This window comes from Babylonia areolata, chromosome 24 (genome assembly GCF_041734735.1).
Source record: "Babylonia areolata isolate BAREFJ2019XMU chromosome 24, ASM4173473v1, whole genome shotgun sequence".
Taxonomy (NCBI): domain Eukaryota; kingdom Metazoa; phylum Mollusca; class Gastropoda; order Neogastropoda; family Buccinidae; genus Babylonia; species Babylonia areolata.
The window spans coordinates 3534840-3561893 of NC_134899.1; the positions used below are offsets into that span (position 1 = coordinate 3534840).

General features: G+C 45.1%; 1 protein-coding gene across 2 annotated transcripts; it reads left to right on the forward strand.

Annotated features, from left to right (window-relative positions):
• Positions 1-2681: 2681 nt before the first annotated feature.
• Positions 2682-26362, forward strand: LOC143298530 (uncharacterized). Of its 2 annotated transcripts, none has more exons than XM_076611388.1 (5): positions 2682-2794; positions 18706-18833; positions 22241-22306; positions 23830-23985; positions 25502-26362. In XM_076611388.1, the coding sequence occupies exons 1-5, from the start codon at positions 2792-2794 to the stop codon at positions 25908-25910; spliced, it is 762 nt and encodes a 253-aa protein (XP_076467503.1). In that variant the 5' UTR covers positions 2682-2791; the 3' UTR covers positions 25911-26362. The 2 variants fall into 2 exon arrangements, with proteins under 2 accessions (XP_076467503.1, XP_076467504.1); XM_076611389.1 differs by lacking the exon at positions 2682-2794 and adding an exon at positions 16405-16528.
• Positions 26363-27054: the final 692 nt, after the last annotated feature.

Consider the following 27054-nt stretch of genomic DNA (forward strand, 5'->3'; position numbering starts at 1 on the left):
TTTTGTTTTTTTTTTGTTTCTGTTTTTTTGTTGTTGTTGTTGTTTTTTTTTGTGTGTGTGTTTTTTTTTTTTTTGGGGGGGGGGGGGGTGCATGGTTTGATCTTTTTCCTTCATGATATGATGATGTTTGTATCATGATTATGTAGATGTACATGTTTATTATGTAGATGTTTAAATGTGAATGTGAATGTCATGTCTTTATTTCTTCATCTCTTTGCTACTTTGTGGATGTTTTGATTCATTTTCACTTTCCATTTGCCCTGAGGGCTGGATGAAAAAAAGCACATGTATGCTTATTCCACTTCCCTCAATAAAAAAAACTTCGTTCGTTCGTTCGTTCGTTCTCTTTCTGTTTGTCTGTCTGTCTTTCTACACTTTATCTCACTGTCTCTTCGCCTCTCACTTTTCTGCCTCTCTCTCCGTCTCTATCTGTCTGTCTGTCAGTCTCTGTCTGTCTGTCTCTCTCCCTCTCTGTCTCTTTCTCTCCCTCTCTCTCTCCCCCCCTCCAATACCCCACCCCCCCTCTCTCTCTCCCCCTCCAATACCTCCCCCCTCTCTCTCCCCCTCACCTCCTCTGCTACCTCCTCTTTTTCTCTCTCTCTCCCCCTCCAATACCTTCCCCCTCTCTCTCTCCCCCTCCCCCTCCAGTACCTCTCCCCTCTCTCCCTCTCTCTCTCTCTCCCTCTCTGTCTCTCTCTCCCTCTCTCCCCCCTCTCTTTCTCCCTCTCTCTCGCTTTCTCCCTCCCCACCTCTCTCTCTCTCTCCTCATTTTTACCCATCACTACAGGTATGGAAACAGCAGCACAAAGGTGCCACAAAAACGCTTTTCTTATTACCTTCAAAAAACAATATAAACTTGTCAAGGATCTGCATAAGCGCCGGAACTCCAACACGACCTAATAAAAATGCAAATCCAAATCACTTTCAAATCCTCGCTTTGGTGCAAAACACGTGTTAATAACATATCCATCTTTTCTTCTTCTTTTTTTTTAGGGCATGTTTTATCCAGTGGTACGTAGTTGGCCTACCTGTGTGGGCAAGTCAACGTCATCGCCGTTGTTTTGTGTGTACCTCAATAAAAACTCTGATGACGCACAAACAGGGATTGATGACGACTTCATTATGAGTCATGGTGAAGCAGTGAACTGAAAAGGTCAGAAAGAAAGAAAAAGAAGAAACCAAAAAGAAAAGGACGAAAAGATGGAAGGGAGGAATGAAAGATCGACATGAAAAAGACAGAAAGAAGAAAATAAATCGACGAAGAAAGAACAGAAGCATGAAAGAAGAAGAAAAAGCAATGGTTAGGAAGAAAGTACTTATAAAAATAAATAAAGAAAGAAAAGACAGAAGGAAAGGAAGGAAGGAAGGAAATAAAAAAAGAAAGAAACAAGAGAGGAAAGAAAGAAGGAAAGAAAGCAGGGAGGAAGACGATACGAAGAGAGGAAGGACGGGGAAATGAGGGAAATGAGGACGTCTAATGCTTATGATGGAAATGAGGACGTCTGATGCTTATGATCAAAATGAGGACGTCTGATGCTTATGACGAAAATGAGGACGTCTGATGCTTATGACGAAGATGAGGACGTCCAATGCTTATGATGAAAATGAGGACGTCTAATGCTTATGACGAAGATGAGGACGTACAATGCTTATAATGAAAATGAGGACGTCCAATGCTTATGATGAAAATGAGGACGTCTAATGCTTATGACGAAAATGAGGACGTCCAATGCTTATGATCAAAATGAGGATGTCTAATGCTTATGATCAAAATGAGGACGTCTAATGCTTATGATGAAAATGATGGAAACAAATTGTCATGCTGCAGCAGCAACACCAACAACACAAAACACACACACATACATACGCATACACATGCACACACACACACACACACACACACACACACGCACACACACACACGCACACACCGGCGGACAGAAACAGACAGACAGACAGACGGACAGACAGACAGACAGACAGACACACACACACACACACACACACACACACACACACACACACAGAGAGAGAGAGAGAGAGACTAAGAACACCGCATTACGCATAGGCCGCCCTATCTTTTCCGTGTGTTCGCAAACTTCAAAAACCTGCACCACAAACTCCGAGTCCAAACTCCGGCGCTCATGGAGTACAATCACACCATACCGTCTCGCTTGGAAACAAAGACATAAAAAACAAACAAACAAAAGAAACCAAAAACAAACAAACAACAAGAAACAAAACAAAACACAATTTTTACAAGTTACCTACCTGCCTCTTCACTTTAAACTTTATAGCCAGCTTTAAAGATTCCAAACGAAGCTGTCTCAAGCTTTATGTCGTTTTGTGTCCTCTTGCCTTCAATTTCATCGTCATTGCCAACACGATTTCTTGTTCGACTGGATCACGATGTCTCTATGAGAAGTGGGCGGGGGAGGGGGGTGGGCAGACGGAGACAGACAGAAGGGAGGGGGGGGGGGGGGGGGGGGGGGGGGGGGCAGACGGAGACAGAAGGGAGAGGGAGGGAGAAGGGGGGGGGGATTTTGTCGTCTTTACTACCGCTGGGCGGATGCAGCCTACGGATGTGTGTGCTGTTTTTAAGAGGGCGTTCTGCACCATGAAAATGTTATTGCTCATCACGCCTTGAGCGTTTCCTTGTTGGAGTTAGGGTATATAAAGTCCGAATGCTGGCTTAGGTTAGGTGCAGAAGAACGGTGGAAGAACGACAGACAAATCCCGTCCCGTGACAATCTTCCGTCGACACTGACTCAATCAAGCACAGCCTTGGAGAATGGTGAGGCAGTTTACTGAAATAGTGGCATTTGTTTTAAGAGAAAATGTCAAACTGAACAACTTATTTGTGAACTCGGCATTATACTTCAGTTTGATAGGGCAATAGATCATTCCTCATGGCTGACCAGTGCCATCGGCGTTTGCGTTGGTCGGGCGTTTGTTCCGGCCACGTTTCCTTCTTTTCTGTTCAGTTTAATCTGTTTATATTTTCTGTTTTTTGTTGTTGAATAGACTATATATATATATATATATATATATATATATATATATATATATATATATATATGTATATCCATTTCATGGTGTTGGATTGCTGCATTATTTGTTGTCTCCCTTTCCACCTCTCTTCTTCCACTTCTTCTTTCAAAGCAGCTGCTGCTGCTGATAATTTGTGATGCATGTTTTTCGTTGCTTATCAGTATGGAAATTCACAATACACAACGTATGCACCACCATTACTAACAAGCTCCAGTCGACGTAGCAGTTATAATACTCGTCACAGCCAGTGTAGCACCGAGAAGAAGAAGAAGGAGGAGGAGAAGGAGAAGAAGAAAGGAGAAGAAGGCAGGTGCCTGACCAGCAGCATAACCCAACACGCTTAGTTACATGCATATATATATATATATGTGTGTGTGTGTATGTGTGTGTGTGTGTGTGTGTGTGTGTGTGTGTGTGCCTATCAGAGTACATTTCTTCTACAGGTCAACACTCTCGTAGCTGTGGGTTCTTGTTCAGTGCGCCAGGTGCATACTGCAATCGGGACCTCGGTTTATTGTCTCATCCGACTGGCTGAACGCTGAATTTGATTTCCCAATCAATCGTGGGAGAAAGGGCGAGAGTGGGATTCGAACCCAGACCCTCATGGACTCTGTATTGGCAGATGAGCGTCTGAACCATTCTGCCACCTTCCTCCTCAGACAGACAGTAGATCACCATAGAGGGCACTGGCACTGCCAGACAGTCGGTCACCAAGCTGAGGAGTGACGTCATAAATGACGTGTCTTCAGTGACGTGTGTGGCTTCGGCCTGAGGTGAGAGGCTGTGGAGGTCCTGCCAGAAGGCACGTGGTCATCGAGACCTTGTTTCAAAGAAACACACTGAGGAGGAGGAATTTTGTACAATTTCCTCTCGCATATAGGATAATTGTAGACTTCAGTGAACTTCTTCGTTCGTGGGCTGCAACTCCAACGTGTGTAATTACAAGAGTGGAGTTTTACGTGTATGACCGTTTTCACCCTGCCATGTAGGCAGCCATACTCTTTTCCGTGCTTGTGCATGCTGGGTATGTTCTTGTTTTCCATAACCCGCCTGACGCTGACATTGATTACAGGTTCCTTAACGTGCGTATTTCATATTCCGCTTGCGTATATACACGAAGGGGGTTCAGGCACTAGCAGGTCTGCACATAATTATGCTGATTTGGCAGATCGGAAAAATCTCCACCCTTTACCCACCAAGCGCCGTTACCGAGATTCCAACCCGGGACCCTCAGATTGAAAGTCCAACGCTTTAACCACTCGGCTGTCTGTTAAGATAACGATTTTCACATTTGAAAATTAGATTTGGTGAGCTGGGGGAAACAAGGTGGTGGGGGATAAAGTGAGAGAGATGACAGTGCAGTGAACAATGTTTTCCAGGTGACGACAGCATTGGTGGTGGTGGTGGGTGGGGAGGGGGGGGGGGAGATGACAGTGCAGTGAACAATGTTTTCCAGGTGACGACAGCATTGGTGGTGTGGTGGTGGTGGTGGTGGGGGGGGATAAAGAGAGAGAGAGATGACAGTGCAGTGAACAATGTTTTTCCAGGTGACGACAGCATTGGTGGTGGTGGTGGGGTGGGGGGGGGGGGTTTAAAGAGAGAGAGATGACTTGCAGGGGAAACAATTTTTTTCCAGGTGCCCGACACATTGGTGGTGGTTTGGTGGTGGGGGGGATAAAGAGAGGGGAGTTTGCCCAGTGAAATTGAAACAATTTTTTCCCAGGGGGACGAAAAATCTTTGGGTGGGGGGTGGGGGGGGTGGGGGGGGGGGGGGGGTAAAGAGGGAGAGATTAAACTTTAAACAATTTTTTTCCGGGTGACGAAAAGCATGGTGGGGGTGGGGGTGGGGGGGGGTTTAAAAAGAGAGAGAAAAGGGGTTTTGCATTAAACCCAATTTTTTAAAGGGGGAGGGCAGCTTTGGGTTGGTGGTGGGGGTGGGGGTGGGGGGGTGAGGGGGGTTAAAGAAAGAGAGATGACAATCCCGGGTGAACAATTTTTTCCCCAGGTGACGACAGCATTTTTTGGGGTGGGGGTTTGGTTGGGGGGGGGGGGGGAAAAAGGGGAGAGAGATGACATGCAGGTGAACAATTTTTTTCCAGGTGACGACAGCATTGGTGGGGGGGGTTGGTGGGGGTGGGGGGGGGGGGGATAAAGAAAGAGAGGGACAGTGAGTAAACAATTTTTTTCTAGGTGACAAAAACATTTTTTTGGGTGGGGGGGGGGGGGGGGGGGGAAAAGAGAGAGAGAGATGCCCAGTGCGGGGTGAAAAAATGTTTTCCAGGTGAGCCCAGAAATTTTTGTTTGTGGGGGGGGGGGGGGGGGGTTTAAAAAATATACATGCATTGAAAAATTTTTTCCGGGTGCGCCACATTGGTGGGGGGGTGGGGGGTTGGTTGGGGGTGGCCCCCCGTGCGCTGCCGGGCCTCTGGGGCAGTGGCGTAAAATTTACTAAGACCACGCCCCCCCTTTTACCGCCTTGACCCGGGGCCCCCCAGTTACCCGTGGAGTGGGTTTTTGGGGTTGTGGTGTGTGGGTGTTGTGGTGTGTTGTGTGTTTTTTGAGAATTCAGGGCATGATTTTTTCCCCTTTCTCTCGCTGTATTTTTTCTTCCAGAAAATAATTGTACTATCAGTTCCCTTTAGAAAATTTTTTTGCAAAAACAAATAAAAAACCCCCCCTTTCACCGTAAAAAAAAAAAAAAAAAAAGGGAAAAGGGAAAAAGAAATACAAAAAACAAAAAAAAGTTTGGGGGGGGGTGGAGAAGGGACAAAAAACACCCTTTGGGGCACACATGTAGAAACATTACTTTTAAAAGTGAGTCATCATCATTATTATTACTTTTTTAAAGTTTTTCCTTTTCCCATCAGTTTGATTCTTTTTTTTTCCCTTTTTGTGGTCAGTGGGTTGTGCGGTATTTATGAGTGTGATGTGCGTGCGTTCGTGCTGTTTTTGGGGCGTGTGTTTTGGGTTGTTCGGGCAGGCGTTTTTGCGTATGTGTGTGTGTGTGGGGCGTGTTTTGGGGGGCGTGCATGCTTGGGGTTTTTGGGGTGTTGTGTGGGGTTTTTGGGGTGGTGTGTTTTGTGTTTCCACGGGCCTCTCCATTTTTTCCTTTGTTCACAGAATAAAGAAAATTTTTTCCCGCTTTTTTTGCCCTGAAGGGCATCAGTAAAGCTTAACCCCCACCCGCTTGGGACTGCCCCTTCCCCTTTAACACCCATGTGGCTTTCTGCGTTTCCATTCTTTTTTCGGGTTTTTTATGTTGAAAATTTTTTATTTTGTGAAAAAAATGAAGACAAAGGCCCACAAAACTGTAGCACGGGCCATCGGGGTTTTAGCTTTTTAGGGGAACGGATGTTTGCAAAGACAGAGTTAACTCTCCCCTTAGGGAACGGCGAAAGGACGACTTTAACAGCTTTTTCCCCCCCAATTACCATCAAAAAAAATTTTGCAAGCGGAAGGCTCTTATATAAAAGAGGTAAAATGTTGACAAAGAATACCACAATTCTGACGACGGAAGCAAAAAGGTGGGTCTTCAGAAAACCCATGGGACTTTCCGGGGAGGGTCTGTTTAGGGAGAAGGGGGAAACGGGCCGACGAGTATTAAAACCAAATAAACCCGGAAAGGGAAAATTTCTTTGGGCATTTTTCTCCCCCCGCCGCCGTTTCCCTTTTTCGTCTTGGACCTTAAAAGGGGATTAACTCCCTCTCGGGACCTTACAAAAGGGAATAAAACTCCCCTCTCATTTTGGAGTTTGTTACACAGGGGGTTTAAACCCCCCTCTCTGGCCCTTTACACGGGCATGAACCCCCCCCCCCCCCCCCCCCCCCTTTGCTTTACAAAAGGGCATAAAACTCCCTTCGGGGACCTTTACACATCCCTTTAAACTCATTCTGTGGTTTCGTAAAATTTTCTTTTACGGGCCCTTTTTCCCAAATTTTTGGCCCTTTTAAAACCTATCTTTTTCCCCAAACACCCCAAACCCCCCCCCCCCATTTCCCCCCCCCCTCGGTAAAGCCATCCGGGCCCTTGAAAAGGCTTTTTTTTGAAACAAGTCTTGTCTTTATCTTGTACAAGTCTTGTCTTTATCTGGTTACAAGTCTTGTCTTTATCTTGTAAAGCTTGTCTTTTTAATTATGTACCATTCTTGTTTTTTATCTATGTAAAGCCCTTGTCTTTATCTTTGTAAAAGCCCTTTTTTATCTATGTACAAGTCTTTGGTTCTTTTTTCAATTTTGGGCCTTGTTTCTTTGTAAAGCTTTTTCTTTTTTCTTGTACAAACTGCCCTTGTATCTAGTCAATTCTTTTTGTATTATTAAAAGGGTTTGCCTTGTATTATTTACAAGTCTTCCTTTTGATCATTACAATTCTTTTTCTTGTATTATGTCAAGTCTTTGTCTTTCATTTTCTGGCTTAATTAAATGGGGGACTGGGGACCACATTTCCCTTATCTCTTACCGCACGTTTTTCCACGCCTCATAAAATTTTTGGGGTTTTCCCCTTTTTATTTGCTTTTTTGATTCTTTTGAAATTTTCTTTTTGCCCACAACAGTTTTTTCCCCTTTGTGGGGAAATTCGGGCGAAATCATCCCCCAAAGAGCGGCGCCACCATATTTTTCCCATTTTTTTTTTTAACTGCGTGGGGTTTTTTAACTATAAATGATTTTTTTTTTAAACAGGGAATTTGCCGGGAAAAAACCCTGTTTTTCGTTTGGGGGTTTCCTTTTTTAAGCCCCCAATGCTTTGGTGCACACGACTGGGTTTTTTTCCCCCTGGGTCCGAATAATACACCCAAAACCCAAACTCCAAGGGTCTACTGAAACGGCCGGGGGGAGGGCCCTTTTTGGGGGCCTGGAGGGGGGGGGGCAAAAAAAGATTTCGGCCTTTTAAAACTATGTGACTCTTCTTCTTCTTCGTTTTTTCCTTTTCGCCCCCAAAGCAACACCCACTTTCATTTCGTATGCACACAAGGGATTTTTACGTGTATGCCCTTTTTTACCCCCAATAGGCAGCCATCCCCTTTTTGAGGGTGTCATGGGGTTTTGTTCTTGTTTCCACAACCCCCCAAACCCGCCGATAGGGTTTACATGATTTTAAAACGTGCGTATCTGATCTTCTGTTTGCGAAAATACACACGAAGGGGGGTTCCCCACAAGAAGGTCTCCCACATTTGTTTAAACCCCGGAGAGGGGGGAAAAATCTCCACCTTTCCCCCACCTTTTCCCTTTTTCCCGAGTTTCGAAAAAGCCCCTAAATTTGGAAAGTTTTAACGCTTTAACCCTCGGCTATTCCCAACCCGCCTTTTGGGGATTTCAAAATCAGGGCCCTCTCGCTTCCCTATCGCTTTACAACCGGGCCCCACCACGGGGCATGTATAAAAAAAAAAAAGAAAATCAGGAACCCCCCCTGCCACCCCCCCCCCCCCGGGCCCCCCCCCCCTGCCCCCCCCCCCCCCCAAAAAAAAATTAAAACGGATTAGGAACCCAATTTCCCTTTGGGTTTTTAGGAAAAAACCAAAAACGAAAAAACCCCCTTCCCCCACAAAAACAAACAACCCCAAAACGAAAAACCATAAGAAAAACAACCCCCCCCCCCCCCCCCCCCCCCCCCCCAAAAAAAAAAAAAAAAAAGAAAAAAGAAAAAAGAAAACCACCCACAAACCCCAAACAAAAAACAACCACAAAAAAACAGCAAAGTGTACACCCCAAAGCCCTGAACAACGCCCCAAAAAATTTGGCCCGGCCACCAATGAACGGGTCTTAAAATTTTCCCTCATTTGAAAACTCCAAACCGTTTTTAAACATTGTTTTGTCGCGGGGCAACGAAAACGGGGTTTTGACCTAAATTCCTGCTTTGACAAAAGCACTTTCCGCGTCGGTTTTCTGCAAAAAAATTCCGGGGATGTTGCCTCAATCGCTTGTCGCCCCCTTTTTGTGGTTGCTGTCGTTAAAGTTTAGGGAAATTTTTTTTCCCCCCCTCACCCCCCATTTTTTGTTTTTGTCAGTTTTTATTTCCCGACACTCGTTTCCCCAGCGCATTGGGCACCACCCTTGCTTTTTTTGATTTAATTGTTTTCGTCCACGAGTCCCCCTTTTCGGGGGAGACCACGCTTTGGTTTTGGAATGTTTGTATACAAATAATGAAAAATAGAAGGGAGGGAATTTAAATTGTAGAATACGCCCTTTATTCCCAAAGCGTAGGGAACCCAGAATTATAAAAGAAATGGGGGTGGGGGGGGGCGGGGGGTTGCCCGGGCAGTTTATGACAATATACAAATTTTTCATTCATTAAAAACCCCATGGGCCCACAAACATAATAACGCGGGGTTTTAGATATAATTATGTACGTATACGTATAAAGGGTTTTCACTGGGTCCACGCCCCACTTTAAAAGGGACAAACCCCCAAGACCATACACCCACTCACAGATACCCCATCCCCACCCCGTCCAAATAACCCCCAAACCCCCCCCCCCCCCCCACCCCCCCCAAATCCCCCCCCAAAAAATAAGGGGGGGGAGGAGGGGGGAGAGAGGAAATAAAAGAAAGGAATTTAAAACTGACAGAGGGCTGTGTTTCTTTTTTTCTTGCAGTTCCCCCCTCTTCCCCCCCCCCTCACCCATCCCGTTTTTTCATGTTTGTGGGTGTGTGTTTTGTTGTGTGGTGTGTGTGTTGTGTGGTTAGTGTTGTGTGTTGTAACCCTTTCGTATTTATTCCCTTTTCCCCCCAAAGAAAGAAAAAGGGAAAAAAAATTTTTGTTTCGGGTTTCCCCTCTCCCTTAAAAGTTTTTCTTTGGGAACCCCCCCTTTCCCAAAAACAGCAAAGATTGACTTCGGCCCCTGGACAACTTGACCCTAAAACCCAAAAACTTGGGGCGTTTGACTCCAACGCCTTCTTTTTCTTCGTTTGCCCTTTAATCTCAAGTTTACCTCATGTACAGGGGGGTTTTAGACCTGCGCGTTTGACAGGTTTTTCCCCGCCCAAATAGGTGCGGGAATCCTTTTTGGGGGTTTCCCCCGAACGCTGACATGGGGTTTCGGGGTCATCAAAAATGCGGGCAGGATCCCCATGCATGTACACACACAGGGGGGTTTAAACCCCTGTCAATTCACTTTTAAAACCCCCCAAACGTCGTGATCGGGAAATTTGAAACCAGGGCCCTCAATTGAAAGTTCGGGAAAATTTTAAAAACTCGGGGTTGGCCCGTTGTATTTCCCGCATGGGAAGGGGTTTTTGATTTTAAACCATTCCCCCCAAACAAGGGGGTTTTTGGCGAAATGAACAAGGGAAATTTTGCACAAAAAAAAGGTTTTCAAAAAAAAAAAAACCGACAATGCACACTTACGTTTCCAAGTTTTTTCAGTTTTAGTTTCCAAGGGGGGGCGTCACTGCGTTTTGGGCAAAACCCTATACGCTACACCCCAAAAGGGCCCAAACATAGCCCCGACCAGCAGCGTTTAAACCCAAAAGCGATTTGTCAGGGGCCTTTAAAGAAAAAAAAAAAGAAAAAAAAAAGGGTGAATGAAAAAATAGATAAAATACATAAAAAAAAACAAATACTCTAATAAATTTAATTTAAGGGGCCAAAAAAATGAAGGGGGATATTTTGACAAAAAAGTATTTGGGCCCTTTTTTGGCCTACTGTCATAATGAATGCGCCATGATTTTTCCTTTTAAGGTTTTTCCCTGGGAAACGAACAGGTTTTTAGTGGGAAAGGTTTCTAGATGTATTTAAACATTATGAAACAGAAGGGGAATTTTTTTTGGGTTACCAGTGTCAGATGAACCTTTTGGTGTATGTTCAGGGCGGAGGTGGAAAAAGGCGATTTAAACAAACCCACAGCTCAGCGAAGTGTGGGCCCAAAAGGAAAAACCCGTCAGTCTCTCTTTTCCCCTCTCTCTCCCCTTTTTTTTTTTTTTTTTTTTGTTGTGTGTGTGGTGTGTGTGGGGTGTGATTCTCACATAAGGTTTGTTTTGGACTGCAATCACCAGGGGGGGTTTAATGAATTCCCTGGGAAAGCTTTAATCAAACTATAGCCGGGTTTTTACTTTACGATCGCCCACTGTGTTCAGTTTTTTTTTGTTTTTTTTGTGTTTTTGTTTTGAAGATTTGAAACCCGATTTAATAGAGGGCCCTTCCCTTAAGGGGTTTTTTTGGGAAAACTGGGTTCTTTCCCTTTATTCCCCTTGGGCGAGAAATTTTACGGGTTCAGGGCTTGTTTGTGTTTTGTTTTTGTTGTTTTTTTACTTTTTTTCCCCGTTCGGGCTGCAAAACCCCACTTCAATTTGTTTCCTTTCTGCCTTTTTAAAGTGTTTGGGCTGTTTTTGTACACCATGTAGGGCCCGCCATACCCTTTTCGAAGGGGTCATGCGGGGATTTTTTTTTCCATCACCCACCGAACAGTGGATCACAGGGTCTTTTAAAGTGCAGATTTGACTTTTTGCTGTGTTCAGGGACCAATGGGGCACAACCCCTGGGGCAGGGGGAGCCCCCCCTTAAATAAACCCAAACCCGATGCTGACAAAACCCCGGACGCCCTTTAAAACTCCACAACCCCCCCATGCGCCCGTCAACCTTTGGGGTATTTTTTTTCATTTTCGGGATTCTTGTTTTTTTTGAATGATTTGATATGGGGTTCTTTAAAGCGCCTGTCCTTGGTCGGGGGACCAAGTCTAAGGGGCTTAAAAAAACTCGGGGGATTTGCACAAGAGGCTTTTCCCACCTTTGGTTTAAACTGATTGATGGTTTTCCATTTGGTGCTCATCCTCGTTTCCGTGTATTCAATCAGATTTAAGGGACACACATATACCACCAAAAAGACATTTTAACAATTGCGTGTATAAAGTTCTGTTTTTTTTACCCCTCCTTTTAAGGGGCCATTCTTAATTTTTCATTTTCTTTTTTTTTCTTTCTTTTAAAATTTTCCTTTTTAATGAATTCCCCCTTTTGTTTTGGGGTTTTTTTGTTGTTTTTGTTTTTTTTTTTTTCATTTCTTTTTATATGATTTGTATGTGTGATCTTCGGCAAGCTTTGAAAAATTTCTTTTCCCTTTTTTTTTTTTCAAATTTTTTGTTTTTAATTGTTTTTTTCATTTAATTTTTTTTATTTATTTATTTATTTACTTTTATTCATTTTTTAAATTTTTTTTTTTTTAAACCTAATCTTTTATCTGTCTATGCATTTTTTCTTTTCCCCAAGACCTGACCAAAAAGGGGATGGGGTTTTGCTGCAGAGGTCAGGCATCTCATAGCAGATGTGGGTTTTTACGTAAAAAAAAGGACTTGTCCCGAACGCAGGCGCCTCCTTGATTGAGAGATTAAAAAATGAACTTTAACCCCCTTGACGCTGAACTGAACCCCCCCATGGGCCGTTTGGGCCACAGCGGCCGCCCCCGAGGGCCCCCGACCAACCACTACTACAAAACCTGTGTCCCCAGGTTTTTCCCCTCGCCCCCTTCATGCTCAAAAGGGCCTTCCCCTGTGGACAGCAAGCATTTCTACGTCATCAAAAAACCCCAGGGCCAAACAGCTGCGATACAAAGCGAAAGCAGGGGTGTGTGTTTTGGGGGTTTTTTTTTGGTGTGTTGTGTGTGTTGTGTTGTGTGGGGTGTGTGTGTTGTGTGTGTGTTTGTGTGGTTGGTGTGTGTGTGTTGTGTTGTGTGTGTGTGGTGTGTGTGTGTGTGTGTGTGTGTTTTTTGTGTGTGTGTGTTTTCGGGTTTTGTGTGTCGTGTTTTGGGGGGTGTGTGTGTTGTGTGTCGGGGTTTTTGTGTGTGCTTTTGTGTCGGGGTGTGTTTTTGTGTGTCCGGGGGTGTGTGTTTTGTGGTGTGGGGTTTGTGGGTCGGGGTGTGTGTGTGGTTTTGGGGCGTGTGTGTTTTCGGTTTTGGGGTGTTGTGTGGGGGGGGGGGGGGGGGGGGGGGTTTGGGGGGGGGGGGGGGGGGGGGGGGGGGGGGGGGGGGGGGGGGGGGGGGGGGTGGGGGGGGGGGGTGGGGGGGGGGGGGGGGGGGGGGGGGGGGGGGTGTTTGTGAGTGTGTGTGTTGGTTTTGGGGGGTAAAGGGAGGCTGAAGATTTTAGTCTCACCCCCCCTCCCCAGTAATATGCGGGTTTTGTTCAAACGTGTGTGTGTGTTTTTTGGTGTGTTGTGTGTGGGTGTGGGGGTGTGTGTGTGTGGGGTGTGTGTGTGGGTGGGTTGCATTGTGGTTGGGTATGCACAAAATTTTTTTATTGATAACACTTTTATGTTCGTTAAATTTCCCACTGGGCCCGTTCTCCCGTATGATTTTCCCATTTATGTTCGTACCCTTTTTATGTAATTCCCCCCCCCCCCCCCCCCAAAACCCCCAAAAAACCTGGTGACCACGGTTTTACTTGGGAATAAAAAACATAAATTTTAAATTTTTTTAGGCAAAATCAGCAGTGCAGTGAATGACGTTTTAGCCTGAAGGCGGGAGTTGTGCTGAATGGCTGGGGCCGCCCGGGGGGCGTGGCGGAGAAGGGGTCTTATACTGTGCTTTATACTGTGTTTGCCCCTGAACTTGGCCTGCAGAAAACCCTGGTGTTTTGTGTGTGTGTGTGTGTGTGTGTGTGTGTGTGTGTGTGTGTGTGTGCCGTGGAAGCTGCGATACATAGACCAGAAATGAGTGTGTGGAGGAGGGGGGTAGAGGAGGTGCAGGGTAATGTGTGTGTGTGTGTGTGTGTGTGTGTGTGTGTGTTGCAGCTCATGTACGTTTATATGTATTTGACTGTGCTTTCATAACTGTGAAACTGCATGTTTGGTGCATATCTGTTATGCATGTGTGGGTGTATGTGTGAATGTGTGTCTTCATGTTTTACATTTATTTGCTTATTTATCATCATTGTTGTCTTATTTATTTATTTATTTTTTATTATTATTATTTTTTTATTATTACCATTACTACTACCTTTTTTTATATCATAATTATTATTTATTTATTTACTTATTTATTTATGTAAGCGTATCTATTAATTATTCACCTTTTTTTTTCTTTCTCTCAAGGCCTGACCAAGCGCGTTGGGTTACGCTGCTGGTCAGGCATCTGCTTGGCAGATGTGGTGTAGCGTATATGGATTTGTCCGAACGCAGTGACGCCTCCTTGAGCTACTGAAACTGAAACTGAATTGACTCAAACCTCGTGTTAGCCAAACTGCTTCAACACGTGTAATGAAAACTAGCCTATTTGGAGATAACACTTCAGAATTCACTTTAGATTTCGTAGCTAACAACATTGTGTTATCTCCACAGAAATATCTTGAACAAACACGCAAGAAAATGTTCACTGGTATTTGCAAACGTCATTGTGGTGCGCCGGATAGCTGCGATACATGCCTGCCTCCTTAATTGTTCTTTGACTTCAGTCCGAGTTCAGCCTGCTTCCTGCTGTAGTTTTAACTATGGGAAATCGATACCCAGTGAGTCTGGATTCAGTATTGTATCCTCAACTTGTACAGCCGATAATGCAGCAAGTGAGTGGCATTGCTCTGTATCTTTGTGGAGACGATCGTAGTTTAGCACCGCGTCACGTAGTTTCGTTTTCGATTAGTTGCGCCTGACCTGTAAAATGGCATCCCGTCCCACAATGCACTGCGTGTGACGACGGTCATCTCTCGCTTTCTCCCTCCCCCCCCCTCTCTCTCTCCTCATTTTTACCCATCACTAAAGGTATGGAAACAGCAGCACGAAGGTGCCACAAAAACGCTTTTCTTATTACCTTCAAAAAACAATATAAACTTGTCAAGGATCTGCATAAGCGCCGGAACTCCAACACGACCTAATAAAAATGCAAATCCAAATCACTTTCAAATCCTCGCTTTGGTGCAAAACACGTGTTAATAACATATCCATCTTTTCTTCTTCTTTTTTTTTTTAGGGCATGTTTTTTCCAATGGTACGTAGTTGGCCTACCTGTGTGGGCAAGTCAACGTCATCGCCGTTGTTTTGTGTGTACCTCAATAAAAACTCTGATGACGCACAAACCGGGATTGATGACGACTTCACTATGAGTCATGGTAGAGCAGTGAACTGAAAAGGTCAGAAAGAAAGAAAAAGAAGAAACCAAAAAGAAAAGGACGAAAAGATGGAAGGGAGGAATGAAAGATCGACGTGAAAAAGACAGAAAGAAGAAAATAAATCGACGAAGAAAGAACAGAAGCATGAAAGAAGAAAAAAAAAGCAATGATTAGGAAGAAAGTACTTATAAAAAAAAGAATAAATAAAAGAAAGAAAGAAAAGACAGAAGGGAAGGAAGGAAGGAAGGAAATAAAAAGAAAGAAACAAGAGAGGAAAGAAAGAAGGAAAGAAAGCAGGGAGGAAGACGATACGAAGAGAGGAAGGATGGGGAAATGAGGAAAATGAGGACGTCTAATGCTTATGATCAAAATGAGGACGTCTGATGCTTATGACGAAAATGAGGACGTCCAATGCTTATGACGAAAATGAGGACGTCTGATGCTTATGACGAAAATGAGGACGTCTGATGCTTATGATGAAAATGAGGACGTCCAATGCTTATGATGAAAATGAGGACGTCTAATGCTTATGACGAAAATGAGGACGTCTAATGCTTATGATAAAAATGAGGACGTCTGATGCTTATGATCAAAATGAGGACGTCTGATGCTTATGACGAAAATGAGGACGTCCAATGCTTATGATGAAAATGAGGACGTCTAATGCTTATGATGAAAATGAGGACGTCTAATGCTTATGACGAAGATGAGGACGTACAATGCTTATGATGAAAATGAGGACGTCTAATGCTTATGACGAAGATGAGGACGTCCAATGCTTATGATGAAAATGAGGATGTCTAATGCTTATGACGAAAATGAGGACGTCTAATGCTTATGATGAAAATGATGGAAACAAATTGTCATGCTGCAGCAGCACACACACAGAGAAAGAGACAGACAGACAGACAGACAGACTGAGAACACCGCATTACGCATAGGCCGCCCTATCTTTTCCCTGTGTTCGCAAACTTCAAAAACCTGCACCACAAACTCCGAGTCCAAACTCAGGCACTCATGGAGTACAATCACAGCATACCGTCTCGCTTGGAAACAAAGACATAAAAAACAAACAAACAAAAGAAACCAAAAACAAACAAACAACAAAAAACAACTTCTACGGAGACAGAAGGGAGAAGGGAGGGAGAAGGGGAGTGGGGGTGGGGGGATTTTGTCGTCTTTTCTACCGCTGGGCGGATGCAGCCTACGGATGTGTGTGCTGTTTTTAAGAGGGCGTTCTGCACCATGAAAATGTTATTGCTCATCACGCCTTGAGCGTTTCCTTGTTGGAGTTAGGGTATATAAAGTCCGAATGCTGGCTTAGGTTAGGTGCAGAAGAACGGTGGAAGAACGACAGTCTTCAGATTTCTTCTTGTCCACCGCCTCCCTTCGACAAATCCCGTCCCGTGACAATCTTCCGTCGACACTGACTCAATCAAGCACAGCCTTGGAGAATGGTGAGGCAGTTTACTGAAATAGTGGCATTTGTTTTAAGAGAAAATGTCAAACTGAACAACTTATTTGTGAACTCGGCATTATACTTCAGTTTGATAGGGCAATAGATCATTCCTCATGGCTGACCAGTGCCATCGGCGTTTGCGTTGGTCGGGCGTTTGTTCCACGCCCCCTTCTTTTCTGTTCAGTTTAATCGGTTTATAACTTACATTTCCTGTTTTTTTGTTGAACATATATATATCTCCATTTCATGGTGTTGGATTGCTGCATTATTTGTTGTCTCCCTTTTCAACCCCTCTTCCTCCACTTCTTCTTTCAAAGCAGCTGCTGCTGCTGATAATTTGTGATGCATGTTTTTCGTTGCTTATCAGTATGGAAATTCACAATACACAACGTATGCACCACCATTACTAACAAGCTCCAGTCGACGTAGCAGTTATAATACTCGTCACAGCCAGTGCAGCACCGAGAAGAAGAAGAAGGAGGAGGAGAAGGAGAAGAAGAAAGGAGAAGAAGGCAGGTGCCTGACCAGCAGCATAACCCAACACGCTTAGTTACATGCATATATATATATATATATATATGTGTGTGTGTGTGTGTGTGTGTGTGTGTGTGTGCCTATCAGAGTACATTTCTTCTACAGGTCAACACTCTCGTAGCTGTGGGTTCTTGTTCAGTGCGCCAGGTGCATACTGCAATCGGGACCTCGGTTTATTGTCTCATCCGATTGGCTGAACGCTGAATTTGATTTCCCAATCAATCGTGGGAGAAAGGGCGAGAGTGGGATTCGAACCCAGACCCTCACGGACTCTGTATTGGCAGATGAGCGTCTGAACCATTCTGCCACCTTCCTCCTCAGACAGACAGTAGATCACCATAGAGGGCACTGGCACTGCCAGACAGTCGGCCACCAAGCTGAGGAGTGACGTCATCAATGACGTGTCTCCAGTGACGTGTGTGGCTTCGGCCTGAGGTGAGAGGCTGTGGAGGTCCTGCCAGAAGGCACGTGGTCATCGAGAACTTGTTTCAAAGAAACACACTGAGGAGGAGGAATTTTGTACAATTTCCTCTCGCATATAGGATGATTGTAGACTTAAAGTAACTTCTTCTTCGTTCGTGGGCTGCAACTCCAACGTGTGTAATTACAAGAGTGGAGTTTTACGTGTATGACCGTTTTTACCCTGCCATGTAGGCAGCCATACTCCTTTCCGTGGTTGTGCATGCTGGGTATGTTCTTGTTTCCATAACCCACCTGACGCTGACATTGATTACAGGTTCTTTAACGTGCGTATTTCATATTCCGCCTGCGTATATACACGAAGGGGGTTCAGGCACTAGCAGGTCTGCACATAATTATGCTGATTTGGCAGATCGGAAAAATGGTGGTGGTGGTGGTGGGGGATAAAGAGAGAGAGATGACAGTGCAGTGAACAATGTTTTCCAGGTGACGACAGCATTGGTGGTGGTGGTGGTGGTGGTGGGGGGGGGGATAAAGAGAGAGAGATGACAGTGCAGTGAACAATGTTTTCCAGGTGACGACAGCATTGGTGGTGGTGGTGGTGGGGGGGGGGGATAAAGAGAGAGAGATGACAGTGCACTGAACAATGTTTTCCAGGTGACGACAGCATTGGTGGTGGTGGTGGTGGGGGGGGGGATAAAGAGAGAGAGATGACAGTGCAGTGAACAATGTTTTCCAGGTGACGACAGCATTGTTGGTGGTGGTGGTGGTGGGGGGGGGGGGGGGGGGGGCAGGGGGGGGGGCGATAAAGAGAGAGAGATGACAGTGCAGTGAAAAATGTTTTCCAGGTGACGACAGCATTGTTGGTGGTGGTGGTGGGGGTGGGGGTGGGGGATAAAGAGAGAGAGATGACAGTGCAGTGTTTTCCAGGTGACGACAGCATTGGTGGTGGTGGTGGTGGTGGTGGTGGGGGGGGCGGGGGGGGGATAAAGAGAGAGAGAGATGACAGTGCAGTGAACAATGTTTTCCAGGTGACGACAGCATTGGTGGTGGTGGTGGTGGTGGTGGGGGGGTGGGGGTGGGGGGGGGATAAAGAGAGAGAGATGACAGTGCAGTGAACAATGTTTTCCAGGTGACGACAGCATTGGTGGTGGTGGTGGTGGTGGTGGGGGGGGGGGATAAAGAGAGAGAGATGACAGTGCAGTGAACAATGTTTTCCAGGTGACGACAGCATTGGTGGTGGTGGTGGCCACGTGTGCTGCGCTGGCCTCTGCTGGCAGTGACTGCTACAATTACTATGACCACGCCGCCCAGTACCGCCTTGACCACGAGGCCCCCAGTTACCCGTGGTCAGTGTGTGTGTGTGTGTGTGTGTGTGTGTGTGTGTGTGTGTGTGTGTGTTTGAGAATTCATGTGCATGTTTTCTTCCTTTCTCTCGCTGTATTGATTCTTCCATGACATAATTGTACTATCAATATCTTTAGAAAATGTTTTGCAAAAACAAATAAACACCCGCAGCCTCACCGTCAAAAAAAAAAAAAAAGGAAAAGGAAAAGAAATACTAAAAACAAAGAAAGTTATGGTGGAGAATGACACAAACAGCTTGTGCACACATGTAGAAACATTACTTTTAAAAGTGAGTCATCATCATTATTATTACTGTTTTAGTATTGCCTTCCATCAGTGTGATTCTGTTTTCTTCTTCTTGTGGTCAGTGTATGTGTGTGTGCGTGTATGTGTATGAGTGTGTATGTGCGTGCGTTCGTGCGTGTGTGTGTGCGTGTGTGTTGGTGCTCGTGCATGCGTGTGCGTGTGCGTATGTGTGTGTGTGTGTGCGTGTGTATTGGTGTGCGTGCATGCGTGTGTGTATGTGGTGTGTGTGTGTGTGTGTGTGTGTGTGTGTGTGTGTGTGTTTCCACTGTCTCTCCATTGGCTTCCTGTCTCACAGAATAAAGTAAAGGTTCAGCATTCTTTGTCCATGAATGCATCAGTAAAGCTACCTCATCCTACGCATGGGACTGTCTTCACCTCTACACCCCATGTGGCTTTCTGCGATCAGCATTCTGTTTCTGTTGTAGTGTTGCAATTGTTATTTTGTGAACAAACTGAAGACGAAAGCCACAGACTGTAGCACAGCATCTGAGTTTTAGCTTTTTACGGAACTGATGTTTGCAAACACAGACGGTTAACCAAATCAACCGAAGGGCAATACATTGCATTTTTCTACAGTCCGCCGCTGCTCTTCGTCTCTGGACCTTTACGCTTGGGATGAACTCTCCCTCTGGGATGAACTCCCTCTCTGGACCTTTACACACGGGATGAACTCCCTCTCTGGACCTTTACACATGGGATGAACTCCCTCTCTGGACCTTTACACATGGCATGAACTCATTCTGTGGTTTCGTCAAATCTCTCTACTGGCCTCTTTCAATTCTGGCCTTAAAACCCATCTCTTTCCAAACTAGCCGCACCCCCCCCCCCCCACTCCCTTCCCCCTCTCGTTCAGCCAGTCTTGTCTTGTATCTATGTACAAGTCTGGCCTTGTATCTATGTACAAGTCTTGTCTTGTATCTATGTACAAGTCTTGCCTTGTATCTATGTACAAGTCTTGTCTTGTATCTATGTACAAGTCTTGTCTTGTATCTATGTACAAGTCTTGCCTTGTATCTATGTACAAGTCTTGTCTTGTATCTATGTACAAGTCTTGTCTTTCATCTCTGTGCTTCATTATGATGCGTGTGAATGTGGACCAAAGTCCCTGTATCTCTTACCGCACGAAATCCAGCGCCACACATATATAATTGAGTTTACCCTTTATTTGCTTTTTGCATTCTATCGCATATTACTTTTTGTCACAACAGATTTCTCTGTGCGAAATTCAGGGAGAACTCATCGCCAAAGTGCAGCGCCACCATATTTTTCCCATTTTTCTTTTAACTGCGTGTGTGTTTTACTATAGAAGTGATTCTTTTTTTAGACACGGAATCTTGCCGGGAACAACCCTGTTGTCGCTGTGGGCTCCTTTTAAGCACCCAATGCGTGGTGCACACAGATCTCGGTTTATCCTCTCGTCCGAATGACTAGCACCCAGACCACTACTCAAAGTCTACTGCAGGCGGACCAGGGGATGGGCATTTGGGGCCTGGAGGGATGGGGGGCAATAAAGATCTCGGTCCTTGTAACTATGGGACTCTTCTTCTTCTTCTCCGTTCGTGGGCAGCAACACCCACGTTCACTCGTATGCACACGAGTGGGCTTTTACGTGTATGACCGTTTTTACCCCGCCAAGTAGGCAGCCATACTCCGTTTTTGAGGGTGTGCATACTGGGTATGTTCTTGTTTCCACAACCCACCAAACGCCGACATGGATTACATGATCTTTAACGTGCGTATCTGATCTTCTGCTTGCGTATACACACGAAGGGGTTCAGGCACAAGTAGGTCTGCACATATGTTGACCTGGGAGATGGAAAAATCTCCACCCATTACCCACCAGTCGCTGTTACCGAGATTCGAACTTAGGGCCCTCAGATTGAAAGTCTAACGCTTTAACCACTCGGCTATTGCACCCGTCCTTTGGGACTCGAACCCATGGACTCTCGCTTCCCTATCGCATTACCACTAGGCCACCGACGTGCATGTATAAAAAAAAAATGAAAAGAAAATCAGGAACCCCCCTGCCCTCCACGCCCCCCCTCCGCACCCCTTCCCATCCTCCCCCCAAAAAAGTACGGGATTGGGAAGCATGTTCTTTGGTTAAGAAAAAACAAGCGAATAACCCCCTCCCCCCACAAAAAACAACAACCCCAAAACGACAACAGCAAGAACAACAACAAAACGTACCCCCACTCCCCCCAAAAAAAAACAACAACAAAAAAACACCTACAAAGCCACAACAACAACAACCACAGACAACAGCAAAGTGTACAGCCCAAGCCACGAACAACGTCACCATAAAATGGCCGCCAGCCAATGAACAGGTCGTTAAACTTTCTCAGTTGACAACTCCAGACCGTTCCTACCATTGTTTTGTGGCTGGCAACGAAAACAGGTTTGACCTGATTCCTGCGTTGACTAGGCACTTTCCCGTCTGGTTTGTCTGCTATTAATTCTGGACGTTGCTCAGATCGCTTGCTCGTCCGCCATTGTGGTTGCTGTCGTTAAAGTTTATTGAGTTTTTCTCCCCCTCACCTCCATTTTTTGTTTTGTCAGTCTTATGCAGTGCTCAGAGTCATTTTACTCCCACGACACTCGTTCTCCAGCTGTCATTAGGCAGCCACACCTTGCTTGTTATGTTGATTTAATTGTATCTGTGGCCACGAGGTCACTCCTTCGGAGGAGACCACGCATGGTGTTGGGAATGTTTGTAGTACAGAATAGATAGAAAAGATAGAATGGATGGAATAGAATTGATAGAATACGTCTTTATTACCAAGCGTACGGGAATCACCAGAATTATGAAGAAATGGAGGTGGGGTGGGGCTGGAGGGTGACCGGGCAGTTTATGACAATATACAAATATTCATTCATTGAAAACCATCATGTACAAACATAAATAACGCAGGGATTTAGATATAATTATGTACGTATACATATAAGGGCATGTGCACTGGCTCGCACGCGCTCACTTATACGCACGCGCACATAGACTCATACAGCCACACACAGATACCCCATCCCCACCCCCACCACGTCCAAATACAACTAATTTTGTTGTTACACAGTGTACAGATGGATGCTGTGGTGTATGTTACAGGGCGGAGGTGGAACAGGCGATGAAACAGAACCCACAGCTCAGCGAAGTGATGGCCAAAGGAACACTGTCAGTCTCTCTCTCTCTCTCTCTCTCTCTCTCTCTCTCTCTTTGTTTGTTTGTGTGTGTGTGTGTGTGTGTGTGTGTGTGTGTGTGTGTGTGTGTGTGTGTGTGTGTGTGTGTGTTTCTCACATAATGGTTTGTTGAGACTGACAGATCACCAGGTGATGAATGAATTCCCTGAATGCCCCAAATAGCTCACTCAGAACTATGAGCTCGGTTCACTTCACGATCGCACACTTGTGTTCAGTTTGTTTGTTTGTTGTTGCTGTTGTTGTTTTGAAGAGTAGTACCAGATAATAGAGACCTCTTCCCTTGAAGGGTTTTGTGGAAATCTGATTCAAGTCCTTCATTCCCCTGGACTGATGAAATTTCACAGCTTCAGGTCTTGTTTGTGTTTTGTTGTTCTTGTTGTTCTACTTTTTTCCGCGTTCGTGGCCTGCAACTCTCACGTTCACTCGTACCTACTGCGGCTTTTCACGTGTTTGACTGTTTTTGTCACACCATGTAGGGGCAGCCATACTCCGTTTTCGAAGGTGTGCATGCTGGGTATTTTTGTGTTTCCATCACCCACCGAACAGTGGATCACAGGATCTTTAACGTGCGGATTTGACTTTCTGCGTGTGTTCAGGCACCAGTGGGTCTACATACCTCTTGAGCAGGGAGAGCCACCCTTAGTAAACCCACAGATGCCGATCAAACCCAGGACGCTTCAACACTCTACACACTCGGCTATTGCGCCCGTCAACCTGTTGGGATATTTGTTTCATTTGCGGGATTCTTGTTAGATTTGATATGATTTGATATGGATACTTATAAAGCGCCTATCCTTGGTCGGAGACCAAGCTCTAAGCGCTTAACAAACTCGGGGTCATTTGCACAAGAGGCTGTCTACCTTGGTAGAGCCGATTGATGGTTGCCATTTGGTGCTCATCACTCGTTTCCTGTGTCATTCAATCAGATTTCAGGTACACACATATACACACTCAAACAGACATTGTAACAATTGACGTGTATGACCGTTCTGTTTATTTACCCAGCCATGAAGGCAGCCATTCTTTATTTCATCATTTGCTTTTTTGTCTTTCTTTTACTTTGTCGTTTTTTAATGAATTCCCTTCTTGTTTTTGTTGTTGTTGTTGTTGTTTGCTTATTTCATTTCATTTTATATATGTATGTACGTATGTGTGATCTGTCGGCAAGCTTTGAAACATTTCTTTTAATTTTTTATATTTCAATTCTGTTTCAGTTGTATTTTTCATTTATTTATTTATTTATTTATTTATATTTATTTATTTATCTATATAATAATGTATCCATGTATCTGTCTATGCATGTTTTTCTTTTCTCAAGACCTGACCAAGCGCGTTGGGTTTCGCTGCTAGCTGGTCAGGCATCTGCATAGCAGATGTGGTGTAGCGTAAAATAAAGGACTTGTCCGAACGCAGTGACGCCTCCTTGACTGAGAGATTAAACTGAACTGAAACCTCCTTGACGAGGAGACTGACCCACCACTGACCGTGTGTCCACAGCGTGCCGACCTCGAGGCCCCCTGACCAGCACTACTACAAGCCTGTGTCCGAGGTGTGCCCCTCTGCCCGCTTCATGCTCAAGGCCTTCACTGTGGACAGCAAGCAGTGCTACGTCATCAAACCACAGGTCCAGCAGCTGAGATACACGCGATGCAGGTGTGTGTGTGTGTGTGTGTGTGTGTGTGTGTGTGTGTGTGTGTGTGTGTGTGTGTGTGTGTGGGTGTCGGGGTGTGTGCGTGTGTGGGTGTGTGTGGGTGTGGGTGTGGGTGCGTGTGTGTGTGTGTGTGTGTGTGTGTGTGTGTGTGTGGGTGTCGGGGTGTGTGCGTGTGTGTGTGTGTGTGTGTGTGTGTGTGTGTGTGTGTGTCGGTGTGTGTCAGTGTGTGTCAGTGTGTGTGTGTGAGTGTGTGTGTGTGGGTGTCGGGGTGTGTGCGTGTGTGTGTGTGTGTGTATGTGTGTGTGTGTGTGTGGGTGTGTGTGGGTGTGGGAGTGGGTGTGTGTGTGTTCGTGGGTGTCGGTGTTTGTGTGTGTGTGTGTGTGTGTGTGTGTGTGTGTGTGTGTGTGTGTGTGTGTGTGTGTGTGTGTGTGTGTGTGTGTGTGTGTCGGTGTGTGCGTGTGTCCGTGTGTGTGTGTGTGTGTGTCCGTGTATCGGTGTGTGTGTGTGTGTGTGTGGGTGTGTGTGTGTGTGTGTGTGTGTGTGTGTGTGTGTGTGTGTGTGTGTGTGTGTGTGTGTGAGGTAAGGGAGGGGGAGAAAACGGAGGGGTGGCAATCAACAACCATCGACCTGAAGATCTAGTCATCAGCCCCATCCACATGTAATATGCGGCTTCTGTTCAAACGTGTGTGTGTGTGTGTGTGTGTGTGTGTGTGTGTGTGTGTGTGTGTGCAGTGCGTGCATGTGTGAATATGCACAAGTTTTTATATTGATATGCACTTATATGTATCGTAATTTCTACTGTATCTGTGTCTGTGTATGATTTTCGATTTATGTTCGTACCTTGTTATGTAATACCCCCCCCCCCCAAACCCCAATAATCCTGGTGACCACGGTATACTTGGTAATAAAGACATAATTTTATTCTATTCTATGTGCAAGTCAGCAGTGCAGTGAATGACTGTTCAGCGCTGAAGGCAGGGAGTTGTGCTGAATGGCTGAGCAGCCGGTGGGCGTGGCGGAGAAGGCGTCTTATACTGTGTCTTTATACTGTGTTCGCCGTGAACTCTGGCCTGCAGAACAAACCGACACACGCACACACACACACACACACACACACACACACACACACACACACACACACAGAGACAAACACACACACACACACAGACAAACACACACACACACACTCACTCACTCACACACACACACACACACACACACACACACACACACACACACACACACACACACACACACACACACTCACCTCTCTCTCTCTCTCTCTCTCTCTCTCTATATATATATATATATGTGTGTGTGTGTGTACACATGTATGTATGTATGTGTGTGTTTGTGTGTGTGTATATATATATAGATGTATATATATATAATTTTTTTTTTAATTATAATCTATTTATATATATATATATATATTTTTTTTTAATTATAATCTATTTATTTATTTTTTCACCAGTTTTACATGGTACAGTATATGACACCCAAACCCCTTTTCTCCAGTGCCAAGTACAACCGTGACTGCCACTACTGCACTCACAACCAGGGCGGCGTCAGCAAGTGCGAGGAGGATTACGAGTGGCAGACCGTCTGGGCTTACTGCAAGCCCATCATCCCCACACCATACCCTCACCCGCATCCCGACCTCTACCCCAAGCCCCATGTGGTCTACCCCAAGCCCACGCTGGTCTACCCCCAAACTTACCCGACCTACCCCAAGCCGCACCCTCACCCCCAGCCCCGCCCATACCCTGGTAAGGTGCTGTACCCGGCGAAGCTGTACGCCAAGACGTACTACGACCCCTACGCCTACAAGCGGTGGAAGCGTAGTCCCCATATTGGTGGTGGGAAAGTGGAGAAGATCTCCCTCTATCTCCCCTACCAGTGCGGTTGCAAGAGCTTCAGATGCTAGAGAAATGCAAGGGTGTGTGTTTTGCATTGGAGATGTCCAGGAGTGTTCTTTTCTTGGTTTCTGTTCATTTCATTTCATTGATTCCTATTCTATGCTGAAGGCTGCAAAATCTGAAAAGAACTTCCTTTTTTTCCATTTCTTTGTGTCTGTTTTATATTTCTTTAAGTTCTGCGAATACTGGCAAGAAGTTGTTTTTTCTTTCTTTCTTTGAAGACGGAAGAGGAGAGGATGAGGAGAAAGAAGAAAGGAGGAGGAGGAGGAAGAAGAGAGGGAGGAAGAGAGAAGAAGGTGTCTGTCTTTTATGAATAATCCGAAATGATTACAACAGTTTGTTTCGTCGTTGTTTTGTTGCTGAGTACTCTCTTTGAACCAGCTTTTCTGAACTGCTTTCATTGTTCTTTAATGGTCTTTATCTTTATACGTTTTTAAAGAAATAAACAAAGCAAACCAGACTGTTGATGGTGTTGTCGCTTTTACTTGTGCAGGCAAATGGCAGACAGTAATTATAGTGTAGTGGTATGCATACACACACACACACACACACACACACACACACACACACACACACACACACACACGTGTACCAAACTAACTTAAAATAAGTCTCAAATGATTCGATATCTAAAGAAGAAGCGGGCTTTCGAAAACCACACAGTATCTTAGACCACATTGTCATCCATGAAGAAATAATTTTTATTTACGGTACTCTAACACACACACACACACACACACACACACACACACACACACACACACACACACACACGAATCTGAAGTTCTGCCTTTTTCACTTTAAGAAAGCATTTGACAAAGTCTGATATCACGCTCACACGCTACAAATGTATCAAAATATGTAACTGCTGTACAGTTATTTAAAACATGTAGGAAAATGCCACAGCACGCACAAGAAGTAACATAGGGTAATCCTCTGAACATTATACGTATCTTATGTGGAATGCTGCAAGGAAACACACTCCGTCCCACCTTAATCGACAGTAATGATCTCCCAAACTGTGTGGCACTATCATCTCACCGTCCATAGATCGTGAAAAAGGCATCACTTCATGCTTACACTATGCTGACGACGAAATAAATTATGCAGCCTCAATGTGCATTGCGAACACTGGGATATGAAAAACAACAA